Raw genomic sequence first — 22,908 nt, 5'->3', positions numbered from 1 at the left:
GACCAATATTTCTGCGAACATTATAATCAAATCCAGAGGTAAGTATACGTACGATGGAGAAGGTAGACAAACATAAGCTATCTGTTCTCAAGCACCACCTGTGCGTCTTGTCATGCGCGTCATTCAGGTACGTCAGGAGGTAATAAATATTTCGTGAACACTATGATAAAATCCGGAGGTATGTAGCAGGATGAGGCAGGTAAATAAACATCTAGCCGTCTGTTCTTCGACATCTCATGTACATTGCGCTCTGCCTCTTTTCATCGCTCAGATACGTCAGGCGTTAACTATGACTTCATGAAAGCTATAATCTTCTCCTGAAGTATGTGAGCGGCAGGACAAGGGAGATAGATAAACGTCAAACCGTCTGTTCTTAGACGTCTCATGTGAGTTTTGTCCATTGCGCTCTGTCTCGTTTCGTCTCTCAGATACGCCAGGCGGTGACCAGCATTTCGTAAACATTAAACAAATCCAGAGGAATGTGAGCATCAAGCTATCTGTTCTCAGACTCCACATGTGCGTCGTGTAACATTGCCACGTACACTACAATAAACTAGATGGTCGATAATTTTCTTTATTATTAAATATATTGATTTTGAAAACAAAAAAAAATTGAATTCTTATCTGAATTTCAACGGAATATGTTGTAATAAAAACTCATACGTGAAACAACGTTTACCTATCACCTTGACACGAAACGTTGGTTGAATTTCATCAGCTGATCCACAGGCCGGAAATACAGTAATTTTACGGTTGGAAGCGGAAACAAGTGCTTGTTATTCCGATTTAAATGCATATAAGAGCAACAGAAAACCTATGATTTCTCGCTCCATCTTTAATGGTGCCTTTCATAAGTACTATATCTATATGAAAGTCTTTTTTGAGTTTTGTTATGGAATTAATAAATATTTATCCTCCTTTTAATTGTAAGACGTAGACTAGATATATGCTTCCCTTATAGATTTCTAAGAAAGACTGTTTTGCAATATTTTTTTAACAGAGCAATGATAGTTCAGAGAGAAACAATCTTATATAATTCTTGTGCATTAATTATATAGGATTGCTTCTGCTCACAAATACTTTCCAAAGGTTGGGCAGAAGCGTCCTCTGCGTACCATAATACCATACTACGATCTCCAATGTGAGAATATAAGCTGAAAAAACGACTAAAGTCTAAGGTCTAAAACTATTGAAAAACATGCTCCTAGTATAGTCTGTAGCGTTTCGTAACAATAATTAATTTTGACATGTAGTAATCTAAATTTTTAAAATGATATTTCTTAGCATATTATCATTACCTTATTTATTATTAAATTCCTTCCTTTTTAAATAGTTTAAATTAACAGCAAATGAGCTATACATTCACTGCTTTAAAGCTTTACGTATAACCAATCATCCTGTATACGAATGCGAAATTTTCGTCACCTTACAGTTTGACGTTGATATATGGGACACACGCTTATAGCATTATAAATCTTTTCAATATATGCGACATTTTAATAAGTAAAACTATTCGCAAGCAAGGAGGTTTTAGTTCGCGGCGCTCCGTGATTTTTTTTCTCTCTTTTCAAAGGTGCGATTCGTTCTGTATAAACAGCACTGCAGAGGCACGATGCGAGGTTCTACTGACCTAGATCCCCTTACGCAGTGTGACGTCACATCGGCAATGCGCTATGACGTACCCACAGCGCGACGACGCAAATCCGACCTTAAACCCATAGTAATACAGTCGAGTATTAATCGTCGCAGGAAACTGTAGTAAGTGACACTGAAAAATGAAGCAAGACCTCAGGCAGCATGGTCTAGTTTCGCATTGGTGTGGGGTGGTATTTATAACGGGCGTTCCATTATAGCTCTTATTACAATAGCGGTAAGGTTCAGCGATTAATGTGTTATTATGGCGTGTTTTTTTTTTAAGCTCTTCATAAAAGGTCAGGGGATTTTATGCATTGTTTGTCAGCGGGTAGATGCCTACGTTTATTTTGCTAGATTAGGCGGTTTCGTCTACACTCGTGAAGCCTACATTGTTTCTATGACCGATTTCGCTTATATTAAAAAGGGAGACAGATAGCAAATGTGAATGCTATCTTTCTCTCTCTTTCTCTCTCTCACACATATACATACGTACACGTATGCAATTGGTTATAGGTGTAAAAAGATTTTAAATTATGAATAAATAGTTCATTTGCCGCCAATTCGAACGAAAACGATATTATAATATAGTAAGAAAAGGTGTTTAGAAATTCTAACTAATTATTGTTTATCTGTTCTTGAAGGCTTTGTACTAACGAAAGTTATTGGCCAGTCGCACATTTCAATAGTTTCAGATAAATCACTTTAAACAAGGCGATTGGAAATTAGTTTAAAAGATTTAAAGATTTTAACTGACAACACATTCTGTAGTTTATTACAGATTTTCTGGATTGTTTTTTTTAATACTATATGTCGTTTTTCAAATTCATATATATGATTATAATACATGCTGCAACGGCCTGATTTTAAATTAAAATATCTCTTCAATCAAGAATTTACTAAAAATCATTAATAATATTTACAGTATCTGAAATACGTGACATATATTTTTTACAGTATGACGTTGATTTATGGGACAACCTAAATAACTTTTCTCCTGGTAATGAACAGTGAAAAGAAAATGTTAATTAACATTTTTTTTGTATTTCAGGAGCGGGGTGGACTGGACAACATGAGGTCATTGGAACACTACCTCACAGACATCATGCGAGCAGACACCTCCGATCACATGAAAGGTAGGCTTTAGATGTTGAAATACTAAAATCAAATAAATACGACTTTGCCTTTGCGAAAGATTAAGGCGTGTACACATGGGTTTGGGATAGTAAAATCAACGGGTAGTACGTTGTATGTACTACAATTATCAGTGTTCTGTGGACCACTGTGGGAGCTTGACGTAAATGACGTCTCATACGCCGTGTGTTTTTGTATGTTTTCATTACAAAACGTATTTATTTATTTAATCATCATCACCATCCACCAGTCCGTGGTTGCTACTCTAGAACCTTCCAGACCCAACTGCTTATGGCGGTGATCTTTGAAAGAGGACTCGACGACGTTTACCACTTTCGCTTTAATATAAAAAATTATCTGTTACTTAAGGGGGTGTAAAAATTAAAGAAAGTCTAAGGAAATACTGGCGTTAAATTTTTGTTTTATTATTATCTTCACAAATTTTTCAATTTTTATTCCACTACAGAAATTTTCCTAGTTGTGGAGCCTTTCCTCAATCTATATTTTTATCAAGGCTTTGCTTAAAAAAGAATAAAAGTGTGTGTGTTACGATATCAAAATATTCCTTAAGGTTATCGCCTTTCCACTGTCCATTTATCATTTTAAATAGTAACAAAAATATTTATATTAATTAAAATATAATATATATCAGCATAATATAATAGAATCGTTAATAAATGTTAGACTCTTTAGGTGCTTAATATTTATATTATGTATTAATAATTCATCATCAAAATAAGTTTCTAAAAATATATTACATGAAACAGTAAAAAAGATAAATTTCTTTAGTGAAAACGCGGCTTAAGGCATCTATTGTTCTGTATCTAGATGTCACGTGAGTTTGACGCCTGTCTAGTAACGCTGTCCCTCTCTATCGTATCTTTACGCTCTATATTTGTTTCGCTCATTCGCATCTTTCACAATGAAGCGGGGAACTTGAGTTTTAACAAATTGTTATTTTATTTTTACATTTATAAAGACTGTTTTATTTACGAATAATAAGTCAGTTTATTTTTCATTTTACTTAAAGTAACTAAAAATTTTTAATGTCACATGTATAAAAAATAATATATAATATAATTTGAGGTTATGTTCTACATTCGTGTAAGATGTCAAAGTTTTTTTTTTTTTTACAAAAAAACGACAAAATCCATGACAAAATAATATGCCATAAGTAACTTAATTAATAACATAACCATACAACTAACACAATTCATTTTTATTACAAAATTTTTTTAAATTAGTGTATAGACAAAATTCAATCCATATGTTTTGTACGTATAAGATTATAAGATTCCAAATTAGGATTATTTTTTTACTATTCATGGCCAATTGTTAACAAGCTGCACCTTTATTACTGGACCAAATATGTTTCATCTAATAGATACGTTAGATATACAGATGTCTATCACAATTTTTGGGTTAAACCCGTATTTTTTAACCTTTTATGTAAATACCTCCCAATGTAACATATATAATTTTATATTAAAGCGAAAGGGTTAAAGTCAAGTCTACTTTAGAATTGCACCCCTTAACAATCAAATTGGCCTTTTTGGGGCGTGGGCAACACGTTGAGAAACATTTAGAACGACTTCGTTTCCCCCAAATTGTATTGCTGTATAGATAAGTTTCTGTAAACATTGTCAAAATAAGAATAATAAATGGTTGTAGGGATTCGTGCAATAACAAAAAAGTACTATAAGAAAAGAGTATTTATTGAGAAATTGTTTTAATTCCGGCTGACCTTCCTATATATATATATATATATATATATATATATATATATATATATAGGCTTACCATACGTCCCGGTTTGACCGGGATAGTCCCGGTTTGAGATCCCTGTCCCGGCGTCCCGGCCGGTCTGCATTAGTGAAGCTTAATGAAGCTAATTACTCCGAGAAACGGGTCCAGCTATTCACCCATTTTCACAAGCATATTGAGGTGCCAAATTAAAAAAAAATGTGGAGCTTGCTATATGTCTACCCGGTACTTCAGCGCCAGTGGAAAGAATTTTTTCACAGAAAAAAAAAATGTGGTCTGACGATCGGAGAGGATGGAAGAATGCGTTGTCAACTTGAACATGTCATGCAGTGAATTTTATGACAAAATTAAGCACGACAAATCGATTCTGAAGAAAGTGCACTCTAGTGAAAAATATAAAGCAAGCGTGGGTGAATAATACATTGTCTCTTTTTTTTTAATAAAAAATATATTCATATTTATTAATATGTTTTCAATTCATAATAGTTTTCATTGCATTTCAAGTATGAAAATTACAAATTAATCGAAAAGCAAAATGAAAATGAGCCATATATATATGTATGTATGTACCCATAATTATTAGTACACGTTTCATCGCGACACGAGTCTCTCATACAACAATATAGCGCGACTTCCTATTTAGCGGTCTGCGGTACCTCACCTCGCCCACGTACACGAACGGGGACGGCAGTGATTATAAAAACGGAGAGCTGCATAAAATCTTAAACAATTCATTCATTAAAACCAGTAATTATATTACAGATTTTCATTTGTGTTTTGTTTGTCTTGATAATTAACTAAATTCAAACAAAAGTTTCAAAGTTCATCAAAAGAGGGTTGCAAATCTCAAAAGCTAAATTAACAAATAAATCAATGTTTAATTTTATGTGGACCGCTATTATTATTTTTATTTTTTACTTATTCATAAGTCATATTGAAAGAGCTACAAAAATGTTCATGTTCGGACCGCGAGTTTGACACCCCTGGTTAGCAATGCAATGATAATGTTCTATCTAGTGGTTAGAGCAATTCATATATGAACGTTTGCCATCACCTAGATACTTCCACTTCCTCATCAGGAGACAGGAACAGAGGACATATATATTATATTATTTAAAACGAAAATCATATTTCTATTTGTCTCCGGATTACATAAAGACAACATCCTGAAAAACCTGAGGAATGAGGTGATGAATCGAAAAAGGGAGAAAATGTAGTGAAAGGGTAAGACAGATGAAATGTAGGAAGAAACGAAAAGAATGAAAGATCTTATACGCGTGGTAGAAGAGCGCGAAAACAAAATAATATATGAGAGAGACTTAATTAAAAAAATAAAAATCCCTATACCAAACTATTTAATGGAAACAGGTGTTATTTTGCGGAAATCCATCCTAAGTAACAAAAGAACTTATTCTTAGTCGTGCAACAAAGTGCCAAACACAGAGTCTGTTGTTGGCACTAATCGGTGTAACATAACTCCTGAAGATGTCCCATGGAGGGGTGAAACACATGTTGAGTGATTTAACGGTGGCAGTTGAGTGATTCGCATTGTTTGCCGCATGCGCATTTATCAGCGGGCTGGCGGGCGGTGCACTTTATTGCACGACTACCTCTGCATGTGCGGAAGTGGCTAAATATTGGCCCTTTTCTTACTTATACCAAACTAGTTAGAAGTATGAGAGGCGCACAATAGCGGGGTCAATAAAGAAGAAAAAAACAACACAGGTTTTTTGTTTATTTGACCGGACCTTCACTGGTGATCAAATGGCGTGACATAGCATGAGGGCTTCTAGAGGAGCTTCAGGTCGTGTGGCAACATGATACTTCTTTACCGGATCAGGAGGTCACTGAAATCTTAGTTTGTTTCTGTGGACGCTCCATTGAGTAATTAGACTCAAAGCTCCTGAGGGAACATCAGCTATAACTTGTTTATAATACTTACTTAGGACTTTGAGACAAGGGCGCCCGAGAGATTCGAACCTCGATTTGGTCAGTTACTACTGCCTGTTTAATAACACTTGTACCAACTGTGTAACAAGATCATGTTATGAATGTTGGAGTGGTTGTATCGTGTTGTGGCTCTTTGTATTGGGGGCCTTAAACTTCCACCAGCTTTTGAACTGACTCGGTATTTGGCACTAATCGGTGTAACATAACTCCTGAAGATGCCCCGTGGAGGGGTGAAACACGTGTTGGGTGAATTAACGGTGGCGGTTGTGTAGTTCGCATTGTTTGCCGCATGCACATTTATCAGCGGGCTGGTGGGCGGTGCACTTTGTTGCACGACTACCACAGCATTTGGGGAAGTGGCTAAATATTGGTCCTTTTCTTAACTTTTGAATTGACGAGGTCTTGAATTACCGTGGTAGAAGAACGAAGGTTTAAGTAACGTCTTGAAGAACGTACCCTAGGATGGATTTACATTTTATTTACGTTAGTACCACTAGAGTTTCCAATGCAGAGAGCGGTTGGTGAGGGGATTTTCATCTTTAATAATTACATTCATAGGAAGCCCACAGCTGGACATACGCCTTCCTTGTAGACTTTTAATGACTCCATCATACCTTCCTTTCCTCTTTTAAATTTAATATTCTGGTTGCGGCACAATTTCTTTAACAATATACAGATTGATTGAATATAGGAAAATATGAAAACTTTAAAGGTTGAATGTAAAGCTTATTTATTGTCAATTCTTCTTCTGTTTCTTCTTTTAGACGCGTATTGCAAGGTATAGGTCACTCTACAAAAATCAATGAAAGAAAATGCGTTATAAAAATTCAGATTACTACATGTTAAAATTATTTATTGTTTACCTATCTATCTCTACAGATTTTGTACTGCCAGGAGTTGTCAGTTTGATATATTCCAATAGAGAAATGAGTGTATTTTATACAGTGTGATTAGAAATAGGTGTAAAAGGTTTAATGTTTTTACTGAATAAATAAGCTATACATTCTTCACTTTAAACATTTTGTACGTATATCAGATCACTCTGTATTATATACGTATCCAGTGCAGCTAGTTACACGTTGTATGAAGATGTATATTCCGTGAAACAATGAAATTATGTCGCAGTTTGAGACGGAGATGGACTTGTTGACGTTACAATACTAACCGCCTTCGTAAAGGCGGTTCTGTTGCAAAACTAAATATAGATATAGTATCACTAGATGTGGCTTCGTATTTTAATAATTATTTTTATTTATTTAAATTTGGAATTTCGCTTTGAGATCGAATCGGAAATGAGAAGATCTGCAGAAACCACTCACCGAAGGAACTCGAAGAATTGCTCGAGGGTATGGCAGTTCTAGTCAAAAGGTTTTTGAGAGCGTGGGTATGCTTTTTTGGCGTAGTAACTTTAGTGGAGGCCTGTACCTTACAGTAGGGATCTATCAGCTGACATGAACGAACATAAGACCGTATACTCTACCGGCATTCTCTACCAGTTAGTCATTGTTACGATGCAGTCCTGAGGATGCCCCGTGGAAGGTTGAAACACGTGTTGAGTAATTTGGCGATAGCGGTTGTGTGATTCGCATTGTTTGCCGCATACGCATTTATTAGCGGGCTGGCGGGCAGTGCACTTTATTGCACGACTATTACTGCATGTGCGGAAGTGGCTTAATATTGGTCCTTTTCTTACTTAGGATGGACTTCCGCGAAGTAACGCCTGATTCCATTAAATACTTTTTCATTCTGTTTCTATGTTTTTTCAATATGTAATTTTAAATTCTTAAAAATTCATAATCCTTCTGAAATTCTTTTGCCTGCTTTTTTTAGTTCTAAGATATTTATAATCTAAACAGTTAGTAGAATAAACTCTACGTCAAAAACAAATGGAATCCATTGTATTTTGAATAAAGAATTTCTTTATTTAAATTTGAATTAAAAGTCATGTGACGACAAGTGCGCTCTGTCACTTCTATCGATAGTAGATCTTTGGGCGCCGCTTGCGTAACACACTAGGAGCCTTTTGTGCAGAGGCCTTGAGTTTGGACTCGGTTATTAGCTAGCATTCTCACTCGGCGACATTGTTGGTTTTGTATCGTCACAAATGCATATTCATTTACCATCACCGCGCTCTTAAAACTCTCGTAAAATAAATATAATAGAAATCTAAATCGATACTGTATAAAATAGTGTGACGAAGATAGACGTGTTGTAAAGAACAGAAGAGGAGAGTGATAATAAAAGAAAAACGGAAATTATTTAAAATAAAAAAGTCCCTGTTCTTAAAATGATAGGTCTATGAAAGATTCTTAAAACGGTACCTTAAAAACAAAACACGATTTTATACGAAACAGTAGAAAATTCCATACCAATGATATTTCTAAAAACTTAACAATAGAATGAATATATATCGTTATATAACATCGGATTGATATGAAAGCAATGTTTTTGCATTTTAAAAAAATCTATTCTTTACGTTTAATTATTATTTGTTTATATTACAAAGTAGTAAAATAAATAAATTCCGAATCAAAATCCAACGGGTAACGTTCGGGAAGCTCCTAAACCTTTTTTTGTCAAAAACACCGCGATATTTGATGACGGAAGTCTTTAACAGAGCCGCGGTCACTTATGACAGAATTCATAAGAGAGATCAAACCTACCCAGGACAATGATGAGAGCTATGCTCGGAGTTTCGCTGCGAAATCGAATCATAAATGGGGAGATGTACAGAAGAACCAAGATCATCGACGTAGCTCGATGTAATGCTCTTGGGGCACATAGTGCAACCGATGGTAGTTGTGGTGGAAAGGTTCTCGAGTAGCGGGGAGGGGGGGGGGCACGAGCCAATACTTACAAGGTGGACTGACAACATAATTAAGTTTGTGAGAAGTACCTAGATGCGGGCTGCGCAGGAGTGGTCATCGTGATGATCTTTGAGGAAGGCCTATTCCTCGCAGTGGGTATCCATCGGCTGTAAAGAAGTAAAAGAATATATATATACACACATAAATATATATATATACATATATATTATATATATATATATATATATATATATATATATATATATATATATATATATATATATATATATATATATATATGTATTATATCCTCTGTCCACTAATTATAACTGCAGGTTTACGGTGACTCGTAGAGGCATTAAGTACCCCTTTACATAGTTTGTAAGAAGGCCGATTAAATAAAATAAATAAACAACACAATTCATGTTCATATTGAGTCTAAATATATACATAAGTGGTCAACCACGACCGATTATGTATATATTAGTGGGATCGGAATGTAATGTCGCATTCTTAAGTTAAATTCACACGACTACATTTTTAACAAGTTTTTATTTATAATGAACAATATCTAACCCAAGGTTTTAAGATTCAACTCCTATTGCAATTCACCGTCAAATGTGCCATTTATTCCACGATGAAAATAAACGAAAAATATTTAACCCCGGCTTCACAAAATAGTAAATCGAAGTATGAATATACAAAAGTAAAAAAATTAAATGTATTCCTAATACGACATTAAATACATGATCTTTTAAATCTATTTATATTGACAAACATATTAAAAAATATTAATATTTTATGTAAATTTGAAAAATCTTTAACTTGCGTATGAGTTTAGCAGAATTGTGGACAAAATAGGTACGTATCAAAACCGATACTATCGTAAATTCATTTCATAAAAAATATTAGGTGGATCGAAAAGTAAAGTCGTCTCTGTCGACATATTTTACAAAAAAAAACGATTGATTTTTTACCGCTCCGTCATTGAAAATTTGTATACTAGACGGCAAAAGGTTGTTGATAACGAAGGTGAATATATTGTTGATCAGAAATAAAAACTTATTAAAATGCATGTGGATTTAACTTAAGAAAGCGACATTACTTTCCGATCACCCTAATATATATACGTCAAATTATATATCTTTTTAAATACTTCATATACTTTGTGATTATAATAAAATAAAAGGTATAAAAAATTCATTGTAATGAGTATAGTTGACATATTGATTATTGGCTCGACTACCATACACTTTATTTTTAACCCTTAATAGCCTAGCGTTTCAATTTTGATACCAATCTTTTAAAAAGAATTAACATTACTATTAGTTTTTTTTATAGATTGGCTGTACGAATTTTACTATTGTATAATATTCTTTCCAACGAAATTAAAAAAAAAATTCCCTTCATCTAGACCCTCAAGCAAACACAGTAATATTAAAAAAACACTTTCGTAAATCAGGTTATTAGGGGTTAAGTTATTTTCACATCATTTTGTAATATAGATAATAAATAAAATGTAATATTTTATTTATTATCTATATTACTATCTATATACTGTGTTATTTAAGTATATTTCTCTTCTATGTCATCCGAGCCAAACGACGGTCTCTATTACGCAGACATATTCACTTCACACGTCGGAACCTGTTTATAACACAATTAGGACTTGTTCTATTAGATATCCTAGAAAATGACTCGTACCTAAGAATAGCATCTTTAAATTTTTACATGCAGATTAATTTTGTTAATACAATGTATTATATTTTCTACACACACCGGCACAATCATGAAAACACAAAAAAAAACTATTTATTGGACATATTTTTTTCGACATTTTATACAAAATAATTACCTTTGCTCAAATTACTAAAAATAATAATTTATCTAGCTCCTAAATATTTATTTTTCAAAATTAATGCTGAGATTATAAGAACGAGCGATTTGAATTTTTCCTTTTCAGTTATTATCGGTTTAATTTTAAAATAAACACAAAAAAAATGAAATCAATATCGAGTATTGTTCCCGCGAGCCATTATTAATGCTTGTATACGATTGCCCATATTAAAATAAGATTGTCGATTTATTCTTGAGGCAAATTGGTCTCATTCTTCCACCAGTGCGAGTTTTAAATCATGAACATTTCTGGGAGCTGGATTTCACTGTCGAACTCCTCTTCCCAGAATATTCCAGGCATGTTCTATGACAAAGTTCTAGAAACTTTTTGTGTCGTAGACCCCTTGCTATGTTTTTCCGTGTTGGGTAGACCCCCTACTTACCTGATATTGATTTCCTGTAAATTTGTAACTGTAGTGAAGTTTAGTGTTAAAAATATTTTCTATCTATATACTCAAAATAAAATTTTGTAAGTTACATAAAATATACGTAACATTAAATAAACATAATTTATTACTTTATAGGTACTTTTATAAATAATGTTAATGTTTTGATGTTATAAGATAGTATGATGTAAGTAAATAGGTACTATCAGTGTATATGTTGAGATCCACTATCGTGGACCCCCATTTTCATTTCATGGACCCCCAAATTTTTTTTCGCTGACGTAGACCCCTTGCAGGTTGTCATAGACTCCCAGGGGTCGATATAGACCACTTTGGGAATCACTGTTCTATGAGATTCATGTCAGGCAACCATGCTGGCCAGTTCATTTTAGTCATACCAACGTCATTAATGTACCTATTCACTATGTGAGGTAGTTGTAAAATTTATTATAAAGTTGATTATTATACAATAGACATATGAATCGTGGTCTCTTACTTTAGGTATCGTTTCAAGATCACAAGTCGCTTGACAACCAACTTTTGTCGACATTTCGCTAAGATATTTAATCATTCATTACCTCCGTCTCTTATTTAGCTTAATTATATTTTATATACTTAAAAAATAGCGCGGAAATTTGACGTTAATAAAAAGAGGTGTGTAAAGGTTAAGTATAAAAAAAACTGTAATATAAACACATATTTAAAGCCTTGCAGAAACAAAGCCTGTGCAGTTATCCCAAGTTCGATTTCCGGGATACAAACTTAAATGATTCATACTTTGTATATTATATAGGATTGCCACTGCTCACAAGTTTCCAGAGGGTGGACAGCAGCGATATTTGCGTACAATAATACCACACTACGATCGCCAATTCGCCTGCCAATGGCGATTATGCTATATCTCCCCTTTGCCTACGCAACGTTTAGTTCATTATTATATGTATCGTTAGTTTAAATACAGTGTATATTTATATATTATACCTATTATCTCCTTCGTGAACTTAATAATCACTCTCTAAACTTCTCTTGCGGATGTAATTTAGTAAGATCAGAAAAAAAATCTTAGCTGATTGGGTAGAAGTAAAAGAAATATTGTCACCAAATTTTAAGACTTAAGGCCTTATGGTTCCAGAGATATCGTGATGAGTGAGTAATTTAAAATTCAAATGTAGAGAAGTTCCTTCCATATTTGAATTTTAAAAAGCTAGCATCTAAGTGTATATTTGCTATAATAGTACTTCTAGTTAAGTCTTTGGTCGATGCTTCACCTTTTATACCAAGCCACACACACACCCATAAATATGTATGTGTTTGGCTTCAGTGAGAGAGAGAAAGAGAGGAAGACATAGATGTTGAATATTAATTAATATTAGTGATAAGATGACTTTTGAACACATCATTAACAAAGGTTTACTCACAGATTTATCCTAAACTAGGAATAAATTTAGGAAAAATCAGCGTGAGATATCCGAAATAGAAAGAAAATGTAAAATTAAGATATACACTAATGTGTGAAGTACATGGTTTAGACACGTTTAAAATCAAAGTTAACACGTGTAAACCTCTAATTTTTCCTAAACTAATAATAAATTTAGATATCCGAAATAGACAGAAAATGCAATATTAAGATATAGACTAAACAGGTAAAATATTGAAGTATATGTGTCAGGTTTAGATACGACTAAAATCAAAATTAACTTGTGTAAACCACTGATTATTCCCGAACTAACAATTAATTTTATATATCCGAAGTAGATAGAAAATACAATAATTAATATTGTAATAAATGTGTCAGTTTTAGATACGGCTAGAATGAAAGTCACATATTGGCTGAGTTTCTTTAACCTTTGCATAGACCTCTTGAATGTCATGAAGTACGTAGTTTTACCTCGCGTTACACATCCCATCGGGCCGGGTGTGTGTGACGTAAATGAACGCACACGACCATAAAGCACGAACGCATCCTTTTCAACTTCTGACATTTTCAGTTTGGCGCGCGCCGCTCGCTACAGGTTAAAAATAACTGCAGACATAGACTAAAGTTTGTCTCTAAATAGAACGGCTCGTGACTACTCGTTAGGGTGACAATGGATTTCTCTATTTAATTAGGATATTTATTTATCATCAACGGAGAAAACATTAGAAGCCTTAGAAGATTTCATGGATTCAAAAAAAGGGACCAATATTTAGCCACCTCCGCACATGCAGTGATAGTCGTGCAACAAAGTGCACCGCCCGCCAGCCCGCTGATAAATGCGTATGCGGAGTCATACAGAGTCTCTGTGTTTGGCACTAATCGGTATAACATAACTCCTGAAGATGCCCCGTGGAGGGGTGAAACACGTGTTGAGTAATTTGGCGGTGGCGGTTGTGTGATTCGCATTGTTTGCCGCATACGCATTTATCAGCGGGCTGGCGGGCGGTGCATTTGTTGCATGACTATCACTGCATGTGCGGAGGTGGCTAAATATTGGTCCCTTTCTGCCTTAGAAGATGCATAAGGTCACCCAGAGAACAATAAAGAAGTATATTCTAGAAGCTTCGATGCTAGATGGAAACAGAAATATCGCAGAAGAATGAAGGCCTTGGTGTTCAGAGAAAAGCTCGTCTGAAATAGCAGTGAAAGTACGGATTAGGCTTAAGATGCGATCGCAAGGTTCATCGACATGGCTAAATCCGCAACGACCCCACACACACTGGCGTCACAACCTGGGGATGGCAATATGGAGTACGGATGTGGAAGTGGTCGCACGAAACCTTATGTTTAATATACATTGTTAGTGTGTTGTTAAAATCAAACAAGACTCCAAAGATCAAAAAAATGTTTACTTAAATTTATCTTAAAATAGTTAAAGATTTAAGTTTGAAAGTAGTTTATAAGACTAGAGTAACTTAGGTTAGTAAACACTGCAACATATAGATATGTGAGCAAACAAAAAATGCGGAATAATGTAAATGTAAAAACAAAGGCACGGACGCTAATGTCTGTGGTATCGTATATGATAAAGACAACACACAACACCAAAGTGTATATATAAATATATATATATATATATATATAATAGTGTATAGTTGCCCACAAAAGTGTTACATATTAATATGAAGCTTACAAAAAGGTATAACAAATTTTATTTCTATTGTTAACCTTATAAACATTGATATTTTTCTTAAATTTATTGTCATTGTCATACACATAGATAAGATTGTCTTTATATATATATATATATATATATATATATATATATATATATATATATATATATATATATATATATATATATATATATATATATATAAATTTTTATATATGTATAATGTCTTTTCTTTAATAAACAAAATAAGTACAAGTTTAAATAGGTAAATAGTCGTTAAATTTTAATTGTACATCTAATTACAGACAAAACGTGAATCTATTATATATAAAATTTAATTTAATTATTACACCTAAGTTTTTATTTAAAAAATTTTAATTAAACAATTCAATTTCACCATTGCAGGCATACGTGTTGGATAACTATAAACATATTTTGAAAAGTAATGAGTCTGTATTTTTTTAAATAAATAGGAGCAAAAAGACTTGAAAGTTTACGTAAATTGATGTTCAATTTATTTATAAATACCTGGGTCATCATGATCGTCATTAAAGTCTCAGAACCTCCACTGCTGGGTACAGGTTTCCCCAATTGATTTCCAATAGGACCTAAAGCGGCGTATATCCGAAGGCTTTTGACAACATCAAGGTCGTTTTTCTGATCCATGGTCTAAACTCAGAATCTTAAGGCTTTAACGGAAATCTGTTCTTTGCGCTATGTGATCTATGTCACAAACTTTTTACATACGTCTCAATATATAACAGATATAAATATCATAAAGAGAGTGCTATAATTTATTTTAATTTAATCAAAATAACGACAGTTTTAAATATAGAACAAAATGCACAGCACGAATCAATTTCTTTTTTTAAATAATATTTTCTGAACGTAATTATTACATGGAGTTTAAAAAATCCCAATTAGTCGCAATTTATGGACTCCCTACCGCGAAACAACTCGGAAAATGAGACGCGGCCATTTTATATATGCATAACGTTTAGATGAATTCGGAACGCGCGGGGTACGTTTCAATTTTGCCGCATTGTAGCGGCAACTATCCGGATAATTTGAAAAGGCTATTCCACGTCTAGTATTCGTTAAGTATTTATATACAAAGTTACGAATATATTTTCATTTTGGTCAGGAACTTTTACTATTTCCGATAGCATTAACAGTTACACTGGGGTAGACGCGGTATAGCATTTAAGCCGATTAGTCTAGATCTATCTACAGTAACTAAACCTGAGGAGTACCTCAAGAACCTCGCCTCAAGCCGGTACCCTATGTACTTCACCAGATCACTGAAAGCGTTGAGTCTATGACTCTTTACAGTAAATAAAGTCGAGTGGTACCTCAAGAACCACACCTCGGTCTGGTACTTCATGTACTTTATCGAATCGCTGAAGGAGTTTATTCTATGACTCTTTGCAGTAAATAAGCTCGAGGAGTACCTTAGGAACCTCGCCTCAAGCCGCTACCTTATGTACTTCACCAGATCACTGAAGACGTTTAGTCTGTAGCTCTTTGCAGTAAATAAGCTCGAACGGTACCTCAAGAACTATGCCTCGGTTTGATACTTCATGTACTTTATCGAATCACTGAAGGAGTTTAGTTTATGACTCTTTGCAGTAAATAAGCTCGAGGAGTACCTTAGGAACCTCGCCTCAAGCCGCTACCTTATGTACTTCACCAGATCACTGAAGACGTTTAGTCTGTAGCTCTTTGCAGTAAATAAGCTCGAACGGTACCTCAGGAACCACGCCTCGGTCTGGTACTTCATGTACTTTATCGAATCACTGAAGGAGTTTAGTTTATGACTCTTTGCAGTAAATAAGCTCGAGGAGTACCTTAGGAACCTCGCCTCAAGCCGCTACCTTATGTACTTCACCAGATCACTGAAGACGTTTAGTCTGTAGCTCTTTGCAGTAAATAAGCTCGAACGGTACCTCAAGAACTATGCCTCGGTTTGATACTTCATGTACTTTATCGAATCACTGAAGGAGTTTAGTTTATGACTCTTTGCAGTAAATAAGCTCGAGGAGTACCTTAGGAACCTCGCCTCAAGCCGCTACCTTATGTACTTCACCAGATCACTGAAGACGTTTAGTCTGTAGCTCTTTGCAGTAAATAAGCTCGAACGGTACCTCAGGAACCACGCCTCGGTCTGGTACTTCATGTACTTTATCGAATCACTGAAGGAGTTTAGTTTATGACTCTTTGCAGTAAATAAGCTCGAGGAGTACCTTAGGAACCTCGCCTCAAGCCGCTACCTTATGTACTTCACCAGATCACTGAAGACGTTTAGTCTGTAGCTCTTTGCAGTAAATAAGCTCGAACGGTACCTCAAGAACTATGCCTCGGTTTGATACTTCATGTACTTCATCGAATCGCTGAAGGAGTTTAGTCTATGACTCTTTGCAGTAAATAAGCTCGAGGAGTACCTAAGGAATCTCGCCTCAAGCCGCTACCTTATGTACTTCACCAGATCACTGAAGACGTTTAGTCTGTAGCTCTTTGCAGTAAATAAGCTCGAACGGTACCTCAGGAACCACGCCTCGGTCTGGTACTTCATGTACTTTATCGAATCACTGAAGGAGTTTAGTTTATGACTCTTTGCAGTAAATAAGCTCGAGGAGTACCTTAGGAACCTCGCCTCAAGCCGCTACCTTATTATGTACTTCACCAGATCACTGAAGACGTTTAGTCTGTAGCTCTTTGCAGTAAATAAGCTCGAACGGTACCTCAAGAACTATGCCTCGGTTTGATACTTCATGTACTTTATCGAATCACTGAAGGAGTTTAGTCTATGGCTCTTTGTAGTAAATAAGCTCGAGGCATACCTCAAAGACTTCGTTTTGGTCCGGTACCTTATGTACTTCACCGGATCACTGAAAGCGTTGAGTTTATGACTCTTTACAGTAAATAAGCTCGAGTGGTACCTCAAGAACCACGCCTCGGTCTGGTACTTCATGTACTTTATCGAATCGCTGAAGGAGTTTAGTCTATGACTCTTTGCAGTAAATGAGCTCAAAGCATACCTCAAGGGCTCCCCTCGTTCCGGTACCTTATGTACTTCACCAGATCACTGAAGACGTTTAGTCTAAATCTCTGCAGTAAATAACCGCGAGGTGTACCTCAAAAACCACTGCCTCGGTCTGGTACTTTACTTACTAGTAGTACTTCATGGGATCGCTGAAGTTGTTTAGCCTAGAACTGTGAATAGCAACTACGCTCGAAGGCTCCATAGATAACGTTAACTCAGATTAGTATTCATTTATACATAGGATCGCTTAAGTTAACATCTTATAAGTAGCTTGAGGTCTTCTATTGACATTATTCAAATTAAAACAACGTTGGTCCCAAACGCATGCTGATCTGGGAAGAGCCTAAAAGACCTCAAACAGTTTCTTTATTTCAGAAATAGCAAGTCTACTGCTAGATAGAGGCAACATTACAACCCTTTATTTATCTTGGCATCCTCCTCGATCCTCTTCCATCTCGCTCTACTCTTCGTCTTTCTCTACCAAGATGTCTACCTTCCGTTACTCCTCAGATTTTCCTGTAGACATATCAGTTATCTCTTTCTGGATCTTCCTCGGGGTTTATTTTGTTGCGGTATCAACTTATAGATTGTTGTAACAGCTCTAGTATTGATTACTTTTTCTATGTGGCTTGAGCCTTTGCGACTTCCACAACCAGAGAACCTTTTCTTGTATCAAATCGTATAGGTGATAAAAGCCACTTGTCCCTGTCAACCCACAATAGGGTACAAGAGGTCAAAAAAAGGAACAACAAAATAACATTTTTCATTGACTTCAAGTTGACTCTACCAACTTTTCGGGTGGCATAATATATATCAGACTTGAAAAGAACAAGCGAGAGAAATACAGATGGACTAAACTTTATTTTATATTTACGCAAAATTACATAATAAGCTTTGAAATAACCCGAATTCAAATAGATCATTTCCAAGATGTACTATCTTCTTTGAAATTATTTAAAATTAGAATTGACCTTTGGGGATTTTAACATGAATTAAGAACTGGACTCGATGCACGATTATGTAGATTTTATTTGATAGTTTATATCTACAAAAGGAACATAGTATGTTTTTGTGAAGTCATAGATTCGTTACTACAACTAGATTTATATTTTTTTAATGCTTTCGTACAATAACTGTATGTGTATGTAGTTATATATTTCGTCGTCGTTTCAGCCCATCGACGCCCAATGCTGGGTATTGTTCAAGATCTCTCAACACCTAAAGACTAGTCTACAACTAATGCGTTATCGGTGATGAACTGCTCTACCGTTACGTAGTTTCACTTTGAGTTTTAACCATCGTTTCAGGCCTTAGATGTGAAGATATCTATGAAGGGATATACCATGATCGCCATGCTAGGTAGGCAGGTTGGCGATTTGGTTATGGTACCTCCTCAGGAAACTTCTGGGCAGTGGCAATCCTATATAGTTATTGCACAAAGTGTGAATTATATAAGATTGTATATTAGCATTTATTGTTTATTAGCGATAGCAGATCTTCAGTTCTCTACCACTGGACTACCACTGCTTTCAAATATGTAATGATATATGTATATGTATATATATAATATACAATTAACTCAAAGCCTTCTCACCAGAATGTAATGACTTCAGTTATTATTTACACAACATCTCTTTATGAAAATGTCTAGACTTAAATTTTGAATATATTATTTGCCAGATCATATCTTTTGATTTTGTTTCATGTCTTAACGATTGTTTTTAAAATTAATTTGTTATTTATTATACATAACTTTATATATTTAATGTACAAATTTTATTTTACTTAATGCATCCGTGTTTTTTTATATTTAAAATACACATTGTTTTATATCGTATTTTTCATGTTATGTTATGATTAAGTCTTTTATAATTCTCTTAAAGTATCAATAAATATTTACACATATAAATATAAACAACTCTTGCTTGATGATCGCGTTCTCTATTTTTCTTTATAAACTAATTCTCCATTCAGCGCTTGTCATTTAATTGCCTTTTGCGATAAGATCGCCATTTGTATTTAATTTTTTCTCCACTTATTACTGCATTTTTAAGATTGCGTTGGAGTTACATGAATCGATTCCTCCATATCCTTTCTTCCATCGGACAACAAGACGCCTGGATTCACGACATCCGTACACGATTGAAATCACTTTAACCCGTAGTAATCGTATTGACATTACTTTTACAGTTGGAACAGCCAAGGTATGGAACAACGTACCAGTGTCGTTGTTTCCAGCCAACTAGATAGGAGTCTTCAAGAAAAGAGTGAATAGGTTTCTTCTATGGATACATGGATGGTATTAGACCAGAGGTAGACAGCTTTATCGGTGACGAGTTCAAAAAACGATAGAGTCTGTAAAAAAAATCCATGTGTAAGTGTAAGTGTGGAGTGTGCGGCATAGATGGCAGCGAGGACCACTCAGCAATCTCAGGTATGATACGATGCTACCTCGGACAGCCCTCGCTGTACGAAGAAGTGGGGTTATCAGTGTTGACTCACGTGTTGTATCACTGAATGACTGTGGCGTATGTAGTGTGGGGTTTGGATTGAGGAAACCCTGAAATGGGATCGGTGAGGATATCTTTAGGACTCCTCTTTCTAGTCTTCAGGGGTGTAGCAAGATGTGTTCGCCAAGTGAAGGAAATGAAGACAGGGATGGGAAGAGGCTGTACCAAAGTAGGTTTTGGAGCAAGCCTGAAAGAATTTCTGGACTGATGGAAGGTTGAGTTCGCTGTAGAGAGTTACCTCGACACCACTCCGAACCGGTAGTGATCTGGGTGAAACGGTTCTGTTTTTTGTTACAAAACTCTCACTGCCATTCAAATGGCATTTCCAAATTCTGCGAGTTTGAAGTGGCGAGGTGAAAGTGCGCCTAGCCTAGCCTAGCTAGACTTCTTTTAAAGTAGCAAATGTCGAGGGTTTCTGGGGGAGCCTCCGCTCGGGTCACTACATACTACTACTATTACTATATACTATACTATACACTACTACTATTTTACTGGATTAGGAGACCTTTGGTGAACGCTGTATAAAGTGACTAGATTCAAGCGCCCCTGCGAGGGGATTTCAACTTGGGCTGTTACTCGTTGATGGTACCAGTTTGGCATTCCGACACAAGGTCCAAGAGGGGTAAACCTACGTACGAGTACATACGGCTTGGGCGGTTGCTATTGCGTGGTTAATATCATTACTGCCACTTCAAAAAGAGCTAGCGCTGGAAGAATTGGCGGAAGAAACTCCAGGAACTCTTCTATCTAGTATGACCAGGAGTTCGTCTCCTGTGATATAAGACTAGACTTCGTTTCCGACCAGACTGGTTGGATATCGAATGATATGACCTCAGGAGTAGACAACAATAGCATCAGAAAACACGAGTCTAATGCATTTTTTGTATACACCTAACATTTTTAATGGAATCAGGCGTTACCTTGCGGAAGCCCATCCTAAGTAAGAAAAGGACCAATATTTAGCCACTCTATGTTTGGCAGTAATCGGTGTAACATAACACCTGAAGATGCCCCGTGGGATGAAACACGTGTTGAGTGATTTGGCGGTGGCAGTTGTGTGATTCGCATTGTTTGCCGCATACGCATTTATCAGCGGGCTGGCGGGCGGTGCACTTTGTTGCACGACTACCACTGCATGTGCGGAAGTGGCTAAATATTGGTCCTTTTCTTACCTAACATTTTCGCGACAGAGGTCATACGTCAAAAATAATCATATTATTTATTTCTACATACTCTTGTTGTACAATGAATATTATGTGAATATTAGGGTTACCAGAAAGTCGTTTCTGTCGACATCTTTTACCGAAAAACCGATTGATTTGTTACCACTCCGGCATTGTATACTAGATGGCAAAAGGTTGTTGATAACGAAGGTGAATATATTGTTGATCAGAAATAAAAACTTTTTAAAAATGTAGTCGTGTGAATTTAACTTAAGAATGCGACATTACTTTCCGGTATCCCTAATAAATAGATATATACGTTATCACCACAATTCTGGTTATAATTTCATCATCGTTATTATCAGCTGGATATAAGCATCCAGCGTTTTCTGACTTTAACCAGGTCATCTGTCCAGATCCCGGGTGGACTTTCTACGATAGGATTGCCTGTCCGTGGCGTCTACTCCAGAACCTAAAAAAACAGCCGCCATTTGTTTTTTTCCACGCGTTAGTAGGCTTGCCTCCTGTCACTTCAAATTCTGGTCAATATCATGATCTCCTCATTTCTAAAACTTACCACCATACTAAGTATATTATTTTTGTTTTTTATAAGCTCTCTGCTTCTAGCATTGAAGACCTCATTAACACGTTCACTGCGAGCCCAATTTTGAAGAACTTTCAGCTGGTGCGGCTGAGGTCGAATCAGCCTCAAGCTGAACTTCCTAGTAGTGCGGTTGAGGCCTTTTCTGCCTCATGTTTCGGTTGAGAGTAAACAGCCGCCGCACTAGAGAGAAAACACGAGTTTTACGCGCCGCACCAGTGCTACCATGAGGCTGAATCGGCCTCAAGCCGCAGTGAACGTGTTAATGGTCATCTGCCCTGCTTATGTGGATGTCCATCGCTGGGATTGGAGGTCTTCGCTTAGAACCTTAAGGTCCCAACGGCCGTCTTTTACCACTTCATCTTGAAAATTTGTTGGACTACGTGACTTTCGTTCGCCATATTATAAAAATAATGTGACAGTTATCAATGAATATCTCCAAGTGACAAATAGACCGAACAAAATAATCAAATGTCAACATACTTTTTAAATCGGCCGCGTAGTAGATAACATCACAATAGTGCCACCAGTTTTGGTTTGGCCGGCAATAAAACCGCACGCGTGTTTAGCTCTGCGTCGACGTGTTTCAGTTAAAGACAGATATAGTGCGTCGAATACTGAACCTATGTTATAAATATAGTGGAGCAAATAATTTGTTTATAGCGTTGTGATTTATTTTGTATCTGTGATTACGAGTGAAGTTTTTTTTTAATGATTTGTGAGTTTATCTTATTCAATTTACCAAAATTTTATATTTACATTTTATATGCTGATGGATATATACATAGGCAATAGGATATAGGTTATTAATATATATATTTTTCATTAATATATATTATTATTATATGCATCGTATATTTTTATTAATATATACATCGCCCCAGACAATAAATAATTTTTTGCATTTAACTTAATAAGTTTATTAAAGAA

The 22,908-nt window shown here is 35.5% G+C and overlaps 1 protein-coding gene across 1 annotated transcript in view; it reads left to right on the top strand.

The window, feature by feature from the left end:
- orb2 overlaps positions 1 to 22,908 on the top strand; it is a 128,109-nt gene that overhangs the window by 40,425 nt on the left and 64,776 nt on the right. Inside the window, exon 2 of the mRNA XM_068771090.1 lies at positions 2,684 to 2,768. Within this exon, the coding sequence (XP_068627191.1) occupies positions 2,684 to 2,768 (85 nt within the window). The remainder of the gene's footprint in view (positions 1 to 2,683; positions 2,769 to 22,908) is intronic.

The sequence above is a fragment of the Battus philenor genome, unplaced genomic scaffold (genome assembly GCF_028537555.1).
Source record: "Battus philenor isolate CCGP_79_NKW_IND1 unplaced genomic scaffold, ilBatPhil1.0.hap1 SCAF_30, whole genome shotgun sequence".
Lineage (NCBI taxonomy): Eukaryota > Metazoa > Arthropoda > Insecta > Lepidoptera > Papilionidae > Battus > Battus philenor.
Note: the sequence above shows the minus strand (reverse complement) of the source record. Positions and strands in the feature narration are given on the sequence as shown.